This window comes from Rhopalosiphum maidis, chromosome 4 (genome assembly GCF_003676215.2).
Source record: "Rhopalosiphum maidis isolate BTI-1 chromosome 4, ASM367621v3, whole genome shotgun sequence".
NCBI classification, from domain to species: domain Eukaryota; kingdom Metazoa; phylum Arthropoda; class Insecta; order Hemiptera; family Aphididae; genus Rhopalosiphum; species Rhopalosiphum maidis.
Window position 1 is genome coordinate 55,102,695 of NC_040880.1, and position 21,278 is coordinate 55,123,972.

The following is a 21,278-nucleotide window of genomic DNA, read 5'->3' on the forward strand; positions in this document are numbered from 1 at the left end:
AGCGACGTATACTCTTATTCTGTATACTTATATATATAGCCAGCCTTACCACATCGAGACCAGCGTCTTGAGCTCGTCCAGGTTGAGGTTTTCCAGCGACAGTTTATCGTCATCGTTGTCCGTCTGTTCTTCGGGTCCTACTCCGCTCTCCTGCCACGAATTCATCGCGTGATGAATATATTATAATATGTATATGAACGATGAAATGTTATATTATACAACCGAATATGCCTTCTTCGCGTGGTTTCAACGAAAACGAATTAATATAGTTCAACTGAATCTACAGAATCGAGTACACATGCAATACACGGTCAAAATAGCTATACACGCACACTTATAATATAATATATTGTGATGTGTATACGAGAGAAAAATCGACGGACGATGTGGGCACGCGGCGCGAAGTAATCGGCGGCAGGCGACGGCGCGAATTGCGACAAACGGCGGCGGCGCTCGTCGGAGAGTGAAAGCTCGCCCGTATAATATATAACACGCCGAGTTTATAATATATATAACATTATAACTGCAGTGTCGTATGTATATACATAAAAAAAAAGTAGCGGCGGCAGCGATCCCGATGTCTGCACGTTAAAAAAAAAAAATAATACGCATAATATATATGTATGATGTATAGTATATAGGTATACGCGTGCGAAGTCTGCGGGGGACAAGTGACCAGTTTATCCGAATCGTATTCCCCCCACCCACCGCCCACCGGCTGACAGGCCGACCGACCGAAAATAATAATAATATGATGTTATGATAAACGGTATTTAATTCGACTGCCATCACGACCGTTTGCAGAGTATAATATTATACATACTGTATATGTATAATGCACATGGTGAATTTTCGTATATGTGCGCGCGCTGCGAAGAAAGCAGAAAGCCATCGGGGCTATAATGAATGTAATATATTATTATACATATATATATAATATACACATAATATATGGGTATGTACGTGCCACCGCCACGACTATATGTATATATTACATGCATTATATACCTATATACTACAGACGGAGAAAGGTCTTACGCGTTGTGTATATGTATTGTACATGTATATATGTACATGGCATATGCGAGTGTGTGTGGACGCGTAAAACAGTAATATAGCTAATAATATTATGAACACGTTAAAAATTCCCACTGGACTATAATATTATGTATGTAATATGTATATTATAGCAAATTATATTGTGATTGCATTCCTGCGCGGCGACCTAGAACACTGCAGATTTCTCTGTTGAAGTCTCCTGCAGATATAGGTGCGCACGAGTCGAAAATTCGACCTTCGGATTGTTTTTCATATGTCATCACGCTCATCATCAAGGATAAACGTGTGAAGAAAAAAAAACCATTTGTATATCATAATATTATAATCTATCGTTTTCTACTGGAAGACTATAATTCTATTATTATGGTAATTAAAAATCGCATTTAAACCTACCTACTGTATAATAACGAAATATGAGTCACTATCCATTATATATGAAATTCGTTAATATATAATATATGTATATTATAATACTGTATTACTGTACACAGTAAATTAAAATAAATTAATATAATAGTCTTTCCGACTTCCTAGTGTATTGTGGAGCGTTTATTCAAGAAAAAAAAGTAAAAAGTTATAACTATTATACGCCGATAGGTACTAATAATAGGTAGCTTATTATTGCCTAAAACACTATATGGGGGCGAGCAAGAGCAGTATAATACCTGTAATGACGACACACGTTATATGTCTGCCTACGTATGACTCACAATATAATAAGTATGTATTTAACTGTTATATCGTTATATGTTAAATACATTTTAACATTGTGCCACTAACACAAAATATTACTAATTAGTAATTACATAAATAATGTCTGCATGATTGCCATTTGTTGATAATGTGATCAATTAAAAAAAATGTTAAAAATATAATAGGCATTAATAATCATATTTAATTAAAATATCATCGTACATTATTATTTATAGTTACTCGCATATACGTACTTTTTTTTAATTGTAAGCGGAACAATAAATAATTAATGTATTGGATATTTAATGATGTGTATTTAATTTTTAAATTTTTTCTAGTGTATGAAGTCACTTTTTATAATAGAAAAAAAATTTAAATTTAAATATCGAGGGTAGTCTTTAATAACGAAGCAGATCTACTCTGTATTTTTGATGATGCGGAGAAGGGATGTCACTCTTAGTACTTAAAAAACCGTGAAAGTCGCTCGGCTGTATAGTAAATTTCGACTGACCGTCAGTCGTCATTGAGCAAGGTCACTGTAATGGATGTGTTAAATTTGAATACAATGACAACTCTTTGCATACATACGAAAAGCGATACTGACAATGTGTCAGTCTCTATTTCTTAGAATATTTTATAATTTCTTTTTCTTTTAGTATTAGGTAAGTATGGTATGTTGATCTAATTTGTACCTATATATAAAAAAAAACACCGCATATTATATTAAATTATAATATAATATAATATATTAATATTATGTCATAAAATATCGTTGTTATATTAACTTATAGGTAAGCCAATACTATCTACTGTAAAACAGTTTGTATAGGTTTATGGTAAAATTATCCTATATTGTCTATATTCTATATAAATATTCTTGGGAAAATTCATTGCGTATTACTGAAACCAATAATATATACGTAATAGCAATAGTAAAAAGCTTCAAGTTTCTATATGATTAATGTTTGTTTAACCATAGAATGATAAATTAAATTAATAACTAAAGTTATTTGAGAAAAAACTTTTGATTATTTAAGTATTTACAATATTTTGTAATTTCTTAAGTACTATGAAATGCATTTATTTATATTTAATGATTAAGCATTTTTACCAAACAAAATTTAGTCTAAATACTCGTATATTAAAATTCGCATTGTGTATAGAAATTTATAATTTTACCTGATCCCTCATCCAATCGGATGCATGATTGGATAAGGAGTCAGATGAGGATGAGTGATCGGATCAAGATGCAGTTTTAAAGCATACCAAATCATCCTACTTATTATGATAACGACTAACGAATATAGGTTAGGTAAGTATAAAATATATATAAATACGAAAGTGTCTGAAGTGTGTATATTGTATAATAATAGAAAAATATAATTTTGAAAAATATTTTGTATTCAAACATTATACAAGAATACGATTAGTGACAAAACATTTCGAGTAAAATATGATTGTTTTAAATTATTTAAATAGCTATTTATGGTTTTATTACATCTATTCATATAACTTGTTTGATATATACAATATATAATACCATTATGGCATTATAGTAGTTGATTATCATTAAATTTATTAAAAATACTGTTAACCACGATTCCATGGTATCGACTTCGTATAATATTTTCACCTTGTCCTTACAATATTTTTATAATTTTATTTTATTTTTTAAATAAATCATAATAATCTAACACCTAAATACAAAAATTACAAATGGCTACAACCATTGAAGCGTAATGTTAAAACAATGACTAAATAAAGAATTAATCTTTATTTTTTTGTTTGGCTATTTCAATTACGTATTATATTAGGTATAATATACAATATATCTATATAGGTACCAAGTACCTACTTATTATATGAGTTATACCAATATTCAATAGTACTTTAGTATAGTCTTCTATAATTTGACAAATACTTTAGGACTTTAGGTATAGTATTAATTTATTGTAATAGGTAATTTTTTTTTCTATTTTGTTTTTTTTTTAATTGTATATACAATAATATATTATTATAAAGGAATTAGGACCTTACCTTAAATTGTTTATAAATAAAATAAATAAATAAATAATATTATTAATATAATATTATACCTATAATTACAATCGAAAATGTAATAAAGTGGTTCTTCTCAAGTCGACTAAACGGCAAATTCAAATCTGTTTTGAGATTTTGTATGAGATCAACGATACGTTTGGCAAAAACACGTCTAAAAGTCTTATGTACCGCGTGTGTTGGATAATGATCAAAACGGTCGGTATCGAATACTATAATCTTCAATGGGTACCAAGTAGATAGACTTCGTAGTAACATATCTACTTACTTAAAGTCTCAAAATAAACAGATTTTTATGAGGTTTAGCAGTCGTAACATTTTTTTAATTTTATTTGAAACCTCAAACCACTAATAACCAGTGGCGAATTTAAGGAAAAGAGCCCAAGCGGTATACGATATAAAGGGCCCAATCATTTTGAATTATGAATATTAACTCGTGGATGATTTTGCGTCCCCCCTTCCCACTTAAAACACTGCTAAATTAGATAGGTAATGTATCAATCTAAAAAAATATTTCTTTAAATCATCCAAACTTGATATAATTTCTAAATATCCTTGTAAAAATGTAAGCGTTAACAAACAAAATTATTATTAAATTTAAACAAATAAAGGTGAGCAAGTGGGTATTGATCTGCTCTATATATATAGTAGAGATGGTGTGGTGAGTGGGTCACCATAATCATTATAGTATAATGGATATGTTAAATTTGAATGCAATGACAGGTATCATAACATACGAAAAACGATTCTGAACGGAGATGATTTGTTAGTCTAGGATATTTAGTAGGATATATTATATTATTACTTATATTTAAACTGTAATATATCGTTATTATACTCGTTTTCATGTAAAATAAATTTCATACGCTCATAAAATGTTTTCTATATTGACGCTGGAGTTTTTTTTTACAGTTATTTGAAGAAAAAGTTATGGAGAACTTTGTTTTGGGGTTTTTAACCTTATTAGCTATAAATTACAAACATTTTATAAATTTTCAACTTCAAGATTTCTTGCAAATATTCGCGATTTTGACATATTTCGTAACATTTGATAGGTATTTGAACTTTTAATGCTTATAAACAACTTATATACTACAATAAAAACAACTTATAATAAATCTTGTATTAAATTTTTTTTGGAAAGCTAAATTTTTTTTATCGCTATTTCAAGAAAAAAAATTTAGAAAAATCGAAAATGTCAATGGTCTATAAGTAGTTTAAAAATAAATCAAATATCAACATTTTTTGAAAATTTCAAGTATTTACAATGTTTTTTTTTTGAATTACAGCAAAATCAAAAAATCGATTTTGTCGAAAAGTAGTTATGCGTAAAATTTCTCGTCTTTCTGTTAATTTTTCGGGGTTTTTCATGATACTTTTGAAAACTACTGGGAATTTTTTACTTCTGACTCTCCCCAAAGTACCAACTAGATTTAATTTCATTTTCAAAGAAGGACTGAAGTCAAAAATAATAGGGCTTTGCTTTTATTAATCAAAAACGTGACGACACATAAAAAAAACACACATCATTGTAAAATCAATACATTAATCACTCCGTTAATCTTTATATTATATTATTATTTGAACATTCGTACGGTAGTAATTAGTGACTATAAAATAATTGCATAATATGCAGATATTTATCATCTAACCTGTATCAGTATTATCTATAGAAAGTAGAAGGTACCTACTTATTAGTAATTATGTATTTGCTATGTATAACATTTAATAACAATGTAATAAAATATAATAATATATTTCTTAGGAGTGAAGTTTTTTTTAATTTGTGATAATTTATGTATAAAATATAAAATCAAATAAGAAATGAATCACGTACAATACACAGTAACAAATAACTCAATATAAGAAAGCTGAGATTAAATAATGTGAAAAACCGACTGATAGTCACAATCCTCGGTAGTATAGTGGTAAGTATCCCCGCCTGTCACGCGGGAGACCGGGGTTCGATTCCCCGCCGGGGAGGAAAACTTTTTGCATTATTTTTCAGTTTTAAAAAATAATATAAGCCAATTATAATAAATTTTATTATACATTACTATTTTTTTTATTTTTATTAAGCGCTTATGAAGTTTGAGGAATTGATTGTTATATCAAACTATCGATTTTATACGTTAATAAATATCACCGTCAAGATTATTTCATTTACAAAATTAACATGACTTATTGGCTTATTAGCATAATTTTAATACCTACTTACACCTTTTCATACATTTAATGAATGATTAATTGGTTTTTGACTTATAAGATATTGTAATTATAATTTATACTTGTAATTTAATATGTTGTAGAGCAATATAGCATTAGTGTATTACATTTTTACAATCATACGTAATAATAGTATTGTACTGTTGTGTGTGGTTAATGCTATTTGTAGTGCAGTCAATTAGTCACCAATAATATTAATAATACTGTAAGCTAATACTGAATTTAATATCTGGGAAATATACATATTACCCGTAAGGTCATAACATAATACATAACCCAAGTTCCTAACTTAAAATTGTAAACTGTTATGTATAATCGTTTTTTGATACACATCAATAGATTAGTACATTGACTTTGTTAATTTAACAATATTATTCATTTCATATTAGTACCCAGTAAAATTAAAAATTTTTATAAGAGGAATGAAATCAAAGTAAGGGGTAGCCTACTACATTTAAGGTCCGTCAATAGACAACATATTCGCTCGTTAAAATACTGCTGGATGTGAACGATAATATTTCATTAAAAAAATAAAGGTAATTTTTGGAAAAATATTATAATTTTTAAGTATTATTGTAATAATAATATTATTTTGCGGTATACCTTAAATTTTCATACAATAATCTTTAAAATAATAAATGTTTATCGTGGAAACTGTAAACATAATTAACACATTGAATATTATGTACTTATGTATAAATAAATACCTAAATATTTATATAATATGTTATTTTAACAATTTTATAATAAATAACAATAATATTAAAATATATTAACGTATTAGACTGTAGACTGTATCCACGATTTAAGAATTGAAAATATACCGATTATGCTTTTTAAATGGTGTTGTCAATTTAATCTGATAAGTGTTTGAGTTCCAATGATTTAATATAATGAGCGGTACCTGTTGAATTGTTTCGGATTTATGGTAGTCAACTGTTGCCACTAGATAGCGTACGATTAACTGTCTTAGCTATTTTATCTCCTACCAAAATGCGTTTAAATATCATGAATTTAGTTGTGTACAGCATGGCCTTCGGTAGCTCAGTTGGTAGAGCGGTGGACTGTAGTTGGTAATAATAACAGACATCCATAGGTCGCTGGTTCAAATCCGGCCCGAAGGAGAATGAACTTTTTGCACTTTTTTTTTTTCATCGTTGGATTTATTGATTTTCTATGCCAATCTTCCCGTAACATTTTTACTCAATTAATTCGGAAAATTAGTGATTAGAATTCACGTCTCTTTTATTGTTTATCAATCAAATTTAAAATAAAACGTATTATTCTTTATGTTTTTCATAAATCATTCAAATTTTGAAGCAGATAAGTGGAGCATAATTTTTCGGATCATTGTGCTACTTTTATAAAAATACTTCCAAAAATGTCAATAGGTAGGTACTTTAATTTCGAGTTAATACATTTTCAAAACATAATCATATAAATAATATAATATATACATATACATATACGAATTTGAAATGTAATTTCAAAAGTTTTTTGAACAATTTTAATATTTTTGAATACAAGTAAGTACATTTTATTTTTTTTAATACAATATACAATACAGTGTATGTTTGAAAACCTGAGTACCTAATTACTCATAAGCTATTAAATTATTTGATTCCTAATTATACATTTATGTGTAAATATTTTTGAAAGAAACATTCATTATCTTGAAAATAGAATAATTATATTAACGTTTTTCAAAATGATGTTTTACATATTATATATTATATAGCTTGAAGTCATTACAAAATATTATATTTTTACAATTTATAATTTTAACTAGTGTTTAGTGGCAAAACATGGAACTTAGTGGTCTTAACTCCTAGGGCATATAGGTGGTAAGGTCCCTTTACGGTTTAATTAAATTATTCAATAGTGCTGCTAGGAAGAGTCTTTTGTTATAGAATTTTTTTTGTATTTTATATTAAATTATTTTTAACATAATTATGGTTTTAACGATAAAGAAAAAATGTACAGTGTTTTTTTAATGTAGCCATAAAGGTTCTGTACTTCTCAACTTGGGCGTACATTAGAGGCCCATATAGCCCAATAAGCCAGTGATTTTAACTAATAATTTTTAATTTTTAATAATAGCATTAAGTTTTAATTTCATGCTTTTCGTGTTTTGATAATTTTGAAATTTTGATCGTATTAAAATGTTTGATGTAGTTTTTGGGAAGGGGTATTTTATACAAAGTTACAAAAATTGAATTTACTCTCACAAATATTTATACGAATAGCTTACTTCATTTTGACGTGGTTAAAAACTTGTAAATGACAAAACCACCAGATTGTGTGCCACGGTGTAAACTTTTGTAGATTAATGAAAACTGCTGAACTTATAATTTATAAAGTTATATGCTCGCATGTAACATATTAAATATTAAGAAAAATTAAATTATAAATGTTGAATTGCGTATTAATATATGTATTATGAGGTGAAGGTATATTTTATAAATCATAGAGCTCAAAACAGTCAGAATTGATTAACTCTCAAATCAATTGGTTTAGGACAAATTTTCTCAGCCTATTTTGATGTAGACGTATGCACCTACTGAAAATTAGTATACTACCTATTTAAATGCCTGTACATAGTGCTTTAACGCTTCAAACAGAATATGATTATTTAGTCTTAACTCTTAGTGGGCAAATGTCGTAAGGGTTACGGGCTTCTATGACAACCAGGTAATGGGCCTACTTACGGGTTAATATATGACCAATAACATTTTTTTAAATAAACCTACTACAGACCACAATAGTTTATTTTTTCGCGCGTTAAATTATATTGTTTTGGCATTATGTCGTATTCCGTAACATAAGTATAAGAAGATAATATAGTGTAACTATTCACGAGCATCTCAAATCAAACACCCAATAACTAACATCGTTGACTGTAAAAAAATTTACAATTTGACTAACAAAAGTTAACTACAAATTTCAGACAGCAGTACGATTTAGCCACCATCGAATTTGTTATTAATAATACGATGTTTATTTGGTGCGTAGGTCGAGACCGGACACTGGATCGCGAAGTGTTTTGAACTTGATTTGTACATAATAATTGGGCACTACAATGGTTTCGGGTTTTCCACTATTGGATGTTTTTTTGTTTTAGATAACTATATTATTATAAGTGTACAACTATCGATTGAACTTATATTTTGAGATGACAAGTGCGTGTATGGCGTATGTAGTTTGAAATACATCAGTCGCTAAGAAAAATGAAATATTAATATATTAATATTTGTACGTCAAATATAAGCAAGACAAAGAACCTTTTTATGGAAGTAGACGGCGAGCATGCACATTTGTTTTACGGTGGGATCATTTTTTTAGATTTAGCATATCACGTTTGTAGAATATAATATATGATTTTTATGTCTTTTTATATGCATTATAAGAATAATATAATTATTCCTTTTTTAGACAGTTTTAATTATAAATATACCTTTATATTATAATTTATAATGATATAGTATCCTTGAGATTCATATTTTCAGTTTCAAAGCTGTGTGCACGATATAAGTGTCTGTTCGTGTTTTTCATTCTAAATATTGTAATATTAGGTAGTAGGTACCTACAACTACAACACAAGTTAATAGTCATTAGTTTCGTTGACAGCTCATTGACAAAATTATTTTCAGCGAGAGAGTGCAATGTTACAGGATAGCAACCAGTAAAAATATTAATAACAGCTACAGAAATTAAATAGTACATAATAATATTATAAATCGTAAATAATATATAATAATTATATAATATTGTATAAATTATTGAACACGCGCGAACTATTTTAAATGAAAAAAAATGTATGCATAATTTTTATTTATAAAATTTATCATGATGAACTATCGATTTTTTATATCTGTTTCACCAACACTGCCACTTTCGAATTTTAATATCAAACCTCGACAGTATTATGCACTTTTATTTGTACATTTTTTTCAACTAAAACAACATTTTGTACAACCCGCTCCCCTCCATACACGACCAAAATCGTTTTTCCTACAAAATTTTACAAAAAAAATTACATAATACTGTATAACTTAAAATTGAATTTTTTCAATAATTGACAAAGAAAGTGTTGGGGAAACGTTTCTTCAGCACGCGCATAGGAAAAACGGTATTTGATCGTGTTTGATGGAGTATACAAAATATTGTTTTAGTTGTACAAAAAAAAGTACACAATAGTCATAATACTGTCGAGGTTTGATATAAAAATTCGAAAGTGGCAGTGCGGCAGTGCTGGCGAAACGTACTTCTTTTTTTTTAACGTGGTTTAAATATAGATATTTTTTTTATTATTTTTAGAGTTTTCTTAACTTGGTCATCTGAACTTGTTAAATTTGTATAATATAATTTATAACGTTAAAAACAATACATGTCATACAATATAAGTAACTAATATTCGTTGATATATCATGCAGGAATCGTGTACAATAAATACACGGAATGATGTTGTGGATATATGCACTTAATTACTCTAAAAGTCGGAAATCTTAGTTAGTATATATAACATATGTGTTAATTATGTTAATGGTCAACACTAAGAACGTTAGTAGTTAAAGATCGGCAAATAATAATATGTAAAATACCAAAAGTTTAAAGTTAATATAATTTATTTAATAATACATAATAAATATGAAAAACCTCCAAATTGTTTAGGTACACAGTGCTTGAATTGCGAAATAATTAGAATGGAAAAGAGTAAATAAAAATTTGCGTTGCTAAATATTTAAATATCTTATTGATTAAGGTATAATAGAAGGGGTGCGGATAGTTATTTTTTTTTAAAAATAAGTGGGATTCAAGATTCAATCTTCCCGTGTTTTCCCTCAATTCAAACACTAGTTATTATTATACATAATATATGTATTAATATGAGTTTATAATTTTTTAAATTGACAAGAAAAAGCTAAGTTGTTACAATGGATGTTTTGACTAGTTAAGTATTATAAGTTAATACATTACTAATTAAGTTAAGAAAAATAACTTTTAACTATAGTCAATGGCAGACCTTTGTATAATAAGTATACACATCGTGGCTATTTACGAAAGGATACCTAGTGCATATACATTACAGTTTTGAAATTGTAAAAATATCGATTCGTGTGCATCTGACGTGAACCTTGGAATGTCAATTTCCTATAAGTTGACAGTTTTTTTTTCAAACAGTTATTACACGGTTGGCTTACGCAAACCGTTGAAACCAAAAATAATACAAATACCAATTATTATGCAACAACTATGTTTTGTATAACTGACGGTTTCTTATTGTTGTCTTTGGTAAATACATGAAACATTGATGTAAGTACCTACTGCATGTTTGCATATATTTAGTTATACCCGTATAGGTATACAAAGGATTTTCAACAGTCAATTAAGTATGGAGATAATGTGATTACAGACGAATGTCGAATCGAGCCGAACAGTAAATGATGTATATTATTATTTATCGCATACAGTAATTGAATAATACACTATAATATGGTGTAAATAGTAAATATAATGAAACAATATATAAAGGTACTTATACAGTTTGTTTTTTTTTTATATCACGCACGCCTACAACAAAACTATTAGAATGGCAAAACTTTATACTATCGTCGTAATAAATAGCTCTACGAAAAAACTTAATCACTATGTTTGTATTCATGCGGGTACGTTTTATAAGGGTCTTTAAGTTACCTAGTTAATTTAATTGTACCCAATACACTATTATGGGTAGCGGCATTCGCATGTGTTGTCGTATGTTGTTTGACGGGTAAAATAAAATATTATCACGACGAAAGCGAATCATTGTTATTTTTGTAATTTAATTTTTACATTTTTAAACTATTCGTTCCAATTTGAACTCTTTGAAGACTTTTACATCAAGAAACTTATGATTTTACATTTTACATATTTTTAAATTCGAGCCATCATGTTAAACCTAAACGTGAATTATGAACATAATAATTGGTACCTAGAGGTCTTATGACATCTTATGCCCTATTATTAGTCATACTTTTTTAACATTTTAATAATAAAAATATGTTGTAATCTTTAGGTAGATTTTTAAAAGGTATTTTTAACTAGAGACTTGGGCTTTTGATGCACGCATATGTTTGTAGTTCTTGTAATAATGTTATCAGATTGCGGATACACAAGTAGTGAGTTAGAGGGTTTGATGACTGACGATAATAATAACGATTATTATAATAATTTTATACCAAGTAAAACTGTATATTATATAGTAGATACCATACGATGGGATGTAAAGAAAAGCTAACACGTATATTTATAAAAAATAGTAAATCCCGCGTACCGACACATATATATATATATGTACGCGAGATTTACTATTTTTTTTTGACTGTACGCGTTACATCATTGTAAACGTTTTTTTTTTTTTATAATATTATTTTTCAAACGCATAACTGCGGTGGTCTTGACACACGGGTCGTGAGTCTATTCATCGACAAAAACAACGTAAGTATCTATACAGACAATATATTCACAATAAATATACATATTACAATATACGATCTCTCGATTCACGCAATACGACAGTATCGTTATACGTTATAACTAATGATAATAACGCGGGTAAGCAGTATATTATAATAATATAAATATACGATGTGTAATATATTGTTTGCACACTGTACACACACACACACACACACACAAACATATTGTACGTACATTGCAGTTCAGCGGTTGCCGAACGATTTATGATCCAGAGTCATATCATTGTAATGACGTATAGGCGTATAGCATAATATAATATTGCATAAAATATCAGACCGAATCAATAGCCTCGCGGGGCGCTCGTGATTGCTGGAGTACATATATAATAATATTATGTACGTTGCACGCGTCCTATAGTGTATTCGATAGTTCGATACGATGATATTATAATGCAATATAATAACTTTCGGCATCGGCCTCGAGGAAAAAGTTCCCTTTTGTCATGAGTAGAGGGGACCCGTCGGTCACGGTTTCAATGTCAGTGGTTTTCGACTAAGCAGGATTTGATTTTAAATTTTATAGATATGCATAGATAGGTATTCATATTAATATATTAAAATAATTATTAATATGATATAATTAATTGATAATAAGCGAGCCATGTTGTCCATGACGTACAATTATATGGTTTTAATTTTAAAAAGCTTCGTAAAATCTTAATAATAATAATCAAATATGTACCGATGTCCATTTTTGAAAATGTTCACAGTATTTATATATTACATACTCAACATCAAAAACTATATAAAATTATTCGAGCTTTTATCAACTATATAATATACTGTATAGATAAACATACTTTACAGATAAACATATTTTTTTTTTATAATATTTTTAATTTTATCGTTATTTGTCTAGAAATAATATATGTGATAAGGTTCCGAAATCCCTTCGTTAAAATAAACACATATAGAATAAATTTGATTCGTATTTAAAATTATATAACTAATAATGACCTAGTTGGTAAATTTTCCCAACCTCAAAAGCTTTAATAATAACAATTAATATTATTTTTTTCTATTTTTCTTAGCAACAATGCAACATCTATTTAAACTTGAAATTGTTTTTTTTATTAGAATAAACAAGAATATATATATATAATTTGTAATAAAAATGTAAACAATAGAAAATATGGGGAGCGGGGGTAAAGTATACAAAACTTAATGGCTTGATAGAAGGGGCGAGGTCTCCTGATCCTTTTTCACAATTCTAGTCTGTTTTTGTTTATTTTTTTTAGTTTATATTTACCGCTATTACATACTATACATTTGGGAAGGGGGTGTTCAGAGGAGGGCTATAGTTAAATTCGAAAAAAATTTAAATATAATTGTATATTATCTGTTAGGGTTTAAGATGGACAACAAACCAATCAAAATGTAAACCACCAAGTGGCTATTTAATATATTATAATATACTACATATATGTATAGTGTTTAATGGGGATGAGACAATTTTATATTAAAATCGCATTTTAATGTGTTAGTTTATTGTGATACATTTTGTATAATTTTACGAATTTTAATCCCACGACTACTTGTCGTAGATGTTATGGTACAAATGATATTAATATGTTCTAGTCGTAAATTATTATTATTGAGTCCAGTGACATTTTGATTTATTCTAACTATATATTTTATTGATCGATTGTAAGGAAAACTTTTGATACATATTATGTATACATTATATTATATTATACGTTATAAATTCGGCGGCGTGTCGATATGTCAAATTAGTATAGGGTTTTTAATATTTCATACGTTTCAATATGTCAACTCGATTAGGTACTTTGTGACGCGCACGAAAAAAACCCGATGAAATATCATCTATTTCATTCGCAGCGATTTTACTATAGAGCCCAGCGATATTCAGTGTTGCAAATTGTAATAATGTAATTTATAGGCTTTGTGTCGATTTTAAACATTTACGTGCATGTTTGATCGATTTTTGTGGTGCCAAAAGTAATGCAGTGCCAGCTAGTGTATCGAGTATATTCGAGTGTGCCGAACAACGTGCAGACAAGGCCGTCCTTGTCATTAAATCAGACCTAAAGGACATTTAGGACGAAAACAATATAGAAATATTCCAAAGTCAATTCGTCCAGATATTTTCATTTCGTGCCACCGAAAGAATTCACTTGCACGTCAATCCGGCAATATGTACCTATAGAGTCTTTTATACACGCGTGTATAGCCTTGTCTCGGAAACGATTCAAATAAGATTTGTCCAGCGGCAACGAGTGCACAATAGAATCAGACGTTCTTTGTACGCATTTTATTGCAAACCCGATCGGGTTTATAGCAACAGCCGCTATGTATATATATATTACATATTTCCACACGGCCCATACACTATGACCGTTTAATATTATGATACGATTTCAATCGTTTTATCGCCCGATAATATTTTAGAAAATAAAATATAATATACTCGGAATGGTTTTTGGATTAATAATTTGCCACAGTTTAACCGACTTGGAAATCAAAAATATAAATATCATATTCAAACTGTAGACACGTTTTTTTTGGTGATTACACACACATTTACATTAAATTTCAGCACAAGTACACGTCGAATTATGTAATTTTTTTTATTTATTGTTTTTTTAGGCGATTATAAATAGAAGAGTTGATGGTCGTCGTAAAGACTACTCTAATAAATATTTTTTTAATCAATTCGAATCATTTTTTATGCTAATAATCATATTGAGCGGGGAGCTGTTCATAAAATACTTAATTCCGCGATATCTATATTTAGATAGACGAGTGCAGGTGTATTTTCATCATTTGCATAATTTTTTTAATTAAAATATATTTTTATTTAGTTAATTATGTAGATAAAATCTAATACGTATATATACTTCATTGCACATTGAGTTTTAATGGAAACATTATAAATATGCTGTATATGTTGGTTTTTATAATATTTAATAACGAATTTCATTACTACATAATATATGGAACAGTTTTATTTTATCCATATTGATTCAATCTTGTGTATACGTTGGACGTAATTTATGATCTTATTAATTTGCTTTAGCCACCAACTCAATTCTCCACTGTGTGGTGTGAATAATATCTTGTTATTTAATTAACATTTTTACCACGCGAGATATTATTTTTATAGCCAATTAATTTTTGTTGAACATTTCCATTTAAAGGTTATAGTTTTTTTTTTATGATCCCTATAATACATTACCGAGATGTTTATTTTACCTCGTTAGTTGTATTGTACAGTATTATATTATATTGAACAAACATTCTATCAAGAATAAATCTTTGAAAAAATATTTTATCTTTATTTTGGAGTCAAAATCAGAATGTTAAAAATCATATATATCTACTTATATGATTGATCAGGGTTTATTTCAAGTATAACAAACAATTTAATAGCATAAAAATTTATTATCAAGTAGATACGTGTAGAAATGTTATGTTATATAAAAAAGGAACATGGTGTAAATATATGAATTATGTGATTTATGATAATAATAGAGCGACCTAAGTGGTTTGTTTTAATAAGTAGTTTTAACTGTATAAGTCTTCTTGTGAGTGAATTGTGTTTTATAACGCCGTTGTTAAATACAGCTCAAACTTCGTAGACTTAATGGTAATAATATATATTATTTAGAATTTTCAATGATTTGTTAAAAAATTATGTTTATTATGAAATCAATTATTACCTATTATTATACTATTGAACTATCATTTGTAACTAGTTAAGTATTAGCTACCAGATTTTTAAGTAAAAGTATATAGGTATATATTGCATTCATGGATGTCTTCATAAATATTATGTATTATTATAATAAGATAATTTTTTTTTTAATGTTGTTAGGATACAAAAATATACAAAACAAGAAGTTTAGTTCCATTAATATGATTGATTAGCAAACGTTCCTCAATAATATACCTAGTAGATATATATTATATTATAATTTATAAGTGGCCAATTATACTATTACATACTCTAATATGGACTTGGAATTTGAATACAGAAGATATTTCTTTATATAGTCATATAATATATATTCATACAGTCATACCATAATATCATAACAATAATATTCAGTAAGTTTTAAAAACCTCTACACGTACATAGTTTTATGGTCACTAACTAAATTTGGCTTAAAACTTTTTTTGAATACGACAATTTATCATTGCTTTTAAATTTATTGTAGCAAGTATACTCATCTACGTTCATCCTTCTATGAGCAATATTATTATTATTATCTTAGTATAAGAACAAAACGATATTATACACTCACAGTCTACAATTTTTCAAGTTGGTGTATCTTAAACTATTCACAAAATCTTTTAAATACTATATACATAATATTATAAATGTTATGTTAAATGAATGTACATTTTTGAAGTTTGAACGCATTTATTAAATCGTAAGTTGAGTTGTTTTTTTAGTTTTTTCAATTTAAATATTCTCATATAGGCTTGTCATGATCGGTTGAGCCGCATATAAAACTCGGAGATTTCGATCACATCGCAACTCTACACGCGCTTATTATTATTGTTGTAATGTACGTGACCGAGTCGAAAATTAAAAAATATAATTTAATTTTTTTGGGTACCACTGCTGATCAGGTCTTTTTCGTAAGGATGTTCCTATTTCGTGTTCGATATGGTTTTCATTTTTTCATCTTTGTACGGTGGAGGAATGTCAAAATGCGATATTGAAACCGGACGCAAAGTACCACGACGTAGTAACGCATACATGCAAGGCTGCCAAGTCTAAGACTTGCGGCTATTAGGTAATAATATACAGAATGATTCGTACTATCGAGTTCTTAACCATACACACATCCGACCGCGTATTAGGTTAAATAGTGCTCTACCACTTTATATTATCTAAACTAAAGGTTGTGCTTAAACGTCCATATAACATTGCTTGGCTATTTAATTGAAAATTATACAGTGCGTAATTCAATTTAAAATATGCTAACATAAATTATTTGAATCAATTGGTCCAACAGTATTACACATTTTATAGTAATGTTATACGAATGTTTAACAAATAATAATAATTTTTCGAATTGATGTTTCGAAAATACAATAAAAAGAAAAAAGTTATTGTTGTTTCAATAATTGATATACATATTCCAGAAAAACTATACTGAGGAAAATTTTAAAAACAAAAAATACATCTAAGGACTTTTTTAAGTCCAAGAATACTCATTTTTTTGATTCAAATGTAATTTTTTTATATTTGTGCGTTTGGTTACAATAAATAACACCGGAGAGATTTAAATGTCAGTATCGATACTTTTTAGTTTATAATAGAAATCGATTACATAAAAAAAACGGGCGTGTCATAAATTGAAGCGATTTTCTGTGGTATTTTTTTATGTACCAGTATAATATATAGAAATAAAATCAAAAATGACTCGAAGTTATCATTTGCAACAAAAATTATTACCGGTAAGTATTATCATACTAGGAAATTGAATTATTCCTATACATATCGCTGGAAAAATTATCACGGACATGAAAAAAAAAACGTGACGTTCAAAGCTCATAGGTTCACTAACAACCTAAAAAGTTATTATTGACTATAACAAAAATTATTGACCACAGCACGGAAAAACGAGGGCGTTTACAGGGGTATATACAGAGTGATTTACTAGGCATCTGGTATGCTCACCCCCTTTCTTGTTCTTCAATAATGCAGTTATTCAAAATATGAATTTTAGACCAGATTTTCAAGTTCTTGAAATTTTTTATTCTTCTTAGTGAGTATCTTGCGGAGGTATAAATTTCTATTTTTAAAACGAATATCTTTTTTACAGTAAATTATTTAACGGATAACAGTTTTTATTTTTTTAAGTACATTTTAGAAAATTCCATAAATAAGAATTTGATTAAGTTCATTATGATAAGAAAAAATTAGGGTTAGCATGTTTGGTGAATCGCCCTGTAAACATAATAAATAATAATAAATAGGCATTCGCATTGACGTTTAATTAGTCCCGGTGGACGACCAGAATATGTTACACGGCGCGTGCACTTGACCCCTTCTCGTAACTTGCTAGTGCGTCTGCTGCTGGTCCTCCATCATGTGTATAATATTATCATGTATATATGCCTCATGACGTGTAGATACATGTATACGAATACAGTTTGTGTGGTATGTACGTATATATAGGTACTACTACCGTCTACCCGTGCAAGTATAGATTGATATTAGACGGTATGTAGTCACGAATTTTATTCCAAAGCGCTCTGCCTGGGTTGTTGCGTTATTTTTACTCGGAGTATAGGTAATAATATAATAGCAGCCGGTCTCGAGAAAAAAAAAAAATAATAAATAGTGGTCGTCCATGAGAGCCGATATTTTATTAGAATGTTAAGAGCACTATACTAGCGCATATAGTATTGTAATTTATATCACGTGTGAACGATTACCTACTTTTTTCTGTACCGCACACTATATATACCTGCACTTCCTGGTCGAATGTTATTGTGCTTTTACAATATAATCATAATATGATAGATGGTCGAAAATATCGTTTTCAAGGCATCCGTATATTATATTATACCGTAATGGTAGTAATCGGAACTTGCATAAAATTCGCGAACCTTTGGTACCTACAACACTGCCACAACTCAAAATTCTGTTTTTTCGAGTTACGGTTTGTGCGGTTAGGTACATGTCAATAGCCACAATTTTAAAATCTACAAAATGTTGTTGTAGATTTCCGTCAGAAATCGTGGACCAACCAAAGTTTCCGTTATACCTATATATTATTATAAATTTTTGTCAGTTTATTAAATTTATTAATTTTTTTGGTTAAAAATAAAATTTTACCGCCACATTTTGAAAACTTTCTTTGCCGCGTATTTGTATTATGGTTCTTTTGCAACCAAACATAAGAAAACGAGTCTACTTCATTTTGGTTTGAGGCATACAAACATAGTAGTTCTTTGAAACTGACTCCATGAAGAATTGATAAAATGGTAGAAATGTAGATTAGCGATAAGCATTAAGTCACATAAACAATTTAAAATTACAATATAATTTAAACTTTAAAACCAACCATTCAGATACAAATATTTAATTAAAAAATCTAATGTACTTAAAACTACTTGAGTTGAGATATTCTTTGCCAGGGGATCGAACATTGTTCGTATAATATATTATTATGTATATTTTTTATTCTATACGTAAGCAGAGAGAAAAGGAAAAAGGCAGTAAAACCGCTGTTTTCCGATATTGATTGCAAAATAATTGAAATTCGTCTAGAACGCGTAAGGGCACGTGTTGTACCGCGATTTACGTCACGGAAACTTTTATTGAATTAAACTGGCAAGAATAATAATAATAAAAAAATATATTACACAGCGTTTTGTTTTAATAAAAATAATAATAATCGTTTCACGCGGCTAAATCAATCATTATCATCGACTAGAATCTCATCAATTTGCATTAATTTCTAATATAACTTGTATTTACAGGGTCGTCGGACTGACGCGGTTGACGTACTGTGTTGCCCCAGAGCAGTTATTATTATTATTATTTCTTTATCCCCTTGATTTTTATGACCTAGAAGATGGCAAACCTTGATTTCGTGTTCGCGCAATGACCCGAACGCACTGCAACAGCCAACATTACACTGCAGTACTGCACGTATATGCACGTGCCTATTAGGCAGTTCTAGGCACATGTTATATAACATCCCATACGGTCATATCATATATCATTGTTAATAACAATGAGTTTATTAATAATGATATTTATGTGTGTCATGTCATGTAAAGTGAGAAAAATTGACTACAATTTTCTTGTTAAAATTTATAAAAATATAGGTACTTGTATGGTGCAAGGTGCATCCAAATTACGTGTAAAGAAAAAGAAATATGAAAAAAAAGAAAATCTCGATCACATCTTAGGCTATAATATATAATAATTTATACATACATTACATGTGTTATTTGTCATAAATTGCATTAAATTTGTTTACTGAAAATTCAAAAATATGTTGAGTTGTTAAACTCTCAGTCATGCAGGGTCATAAAATATGAAGTTATAATATTATGTTTTTGTTTTAAATATAACATATTTTTAAATAATTTATTGAAAAATATGCTACCTTTCGATTTCACATACATTTTTAAAAAATAATTATCTTTATTTTTTAGGAAAAGGAAATTTATTTATACTAATTTTATTATGTAATTATTATTTTATTATAATTTTTAAATAAAAACCAAATTAAATTGTACAATTTTCAGTATTTAAAGCATATTTTTCTATTATATCCATTTTATAGTACATAATATAAAATTGCTTAACAGTTTTTCAACGCATCACTAGTCCGCAGAGTATTGCGTATATAGTGTAGTTAGTATCATAGCATTGAGTCGGCTAGTTGCAAAAGTCAGTATGCCCATTTTCACAAAATTTAAATTTAGCTATAGTTAAACATTTATTCTAAACTGACCATTCTTTCTGCTTTAAAAATATTAGGTATTAGAATGCAATATTTATCTTATTTAATCTCTAATGTCAAACGTAAAGTGCAGAAGTGTATAGTTGCAAAATGGGATTACTACATACTACCTTTTACAACCGGTTAACTCTTAAGAAATTGTCAGCTTTTTGTCTGTTGTAAATACGTGTTCACACGGTGTGGGATTTTTTTAAAAAATAACATCAGTTACTGATAAAGGAGGTCAGAAATTGTACTGAAACGTAAAATAAAAATGATGAGTTCA

At 28.3% G+C, this 21,278-nt stretch overlaps 1 protein-coding gene and 2 non-coding genes across 4 annotated transcripts in view; 2 read left to right on the plus strand and 1 right to left on the minus strand.

Annotated features, from left to right (window-relative positions):
* LOC113555616 (NAD kinase-like) overlaps positions 1–21,278 on the minus strand; it is a 60,433-nt gene that overhangs the window by 34,994 nt on the left and 4,161 nt on the right. Inside the window, exon 1 of one of the 2 annotated variants that reach the window (XM_026960076.2) lies at positions 50–371. The exons of the other annotated variant lie outside the window; for it this stretch is intronic. Coding sequence (XP_026815877.1) covers positions 50–165 — 116 coding nt within the window. The 5' untranslated portion in view covers positions 166–371. Of the gene's footprint in view, positions 1–49; positions 372–21,278 lie in introns of those variants that run through there. 2 annotated transcript variants of the gene reach the window in all.
* On the plus strand, positions 5,722–5,793 carry Trnad-guc. Its single transcript has one exon. It is a non-coding gene; the product is annotated as a tRNA-Asp (tRNA).
* Trnay-gua lies at positions 7,070–7,160 on the plus strand. The gene is given in 2 exon segments: positions 7,070–7,106; positions 7,125–7,160. It is a non-coding gene; the product is annotated as a tRNA-Tyr (tRNA).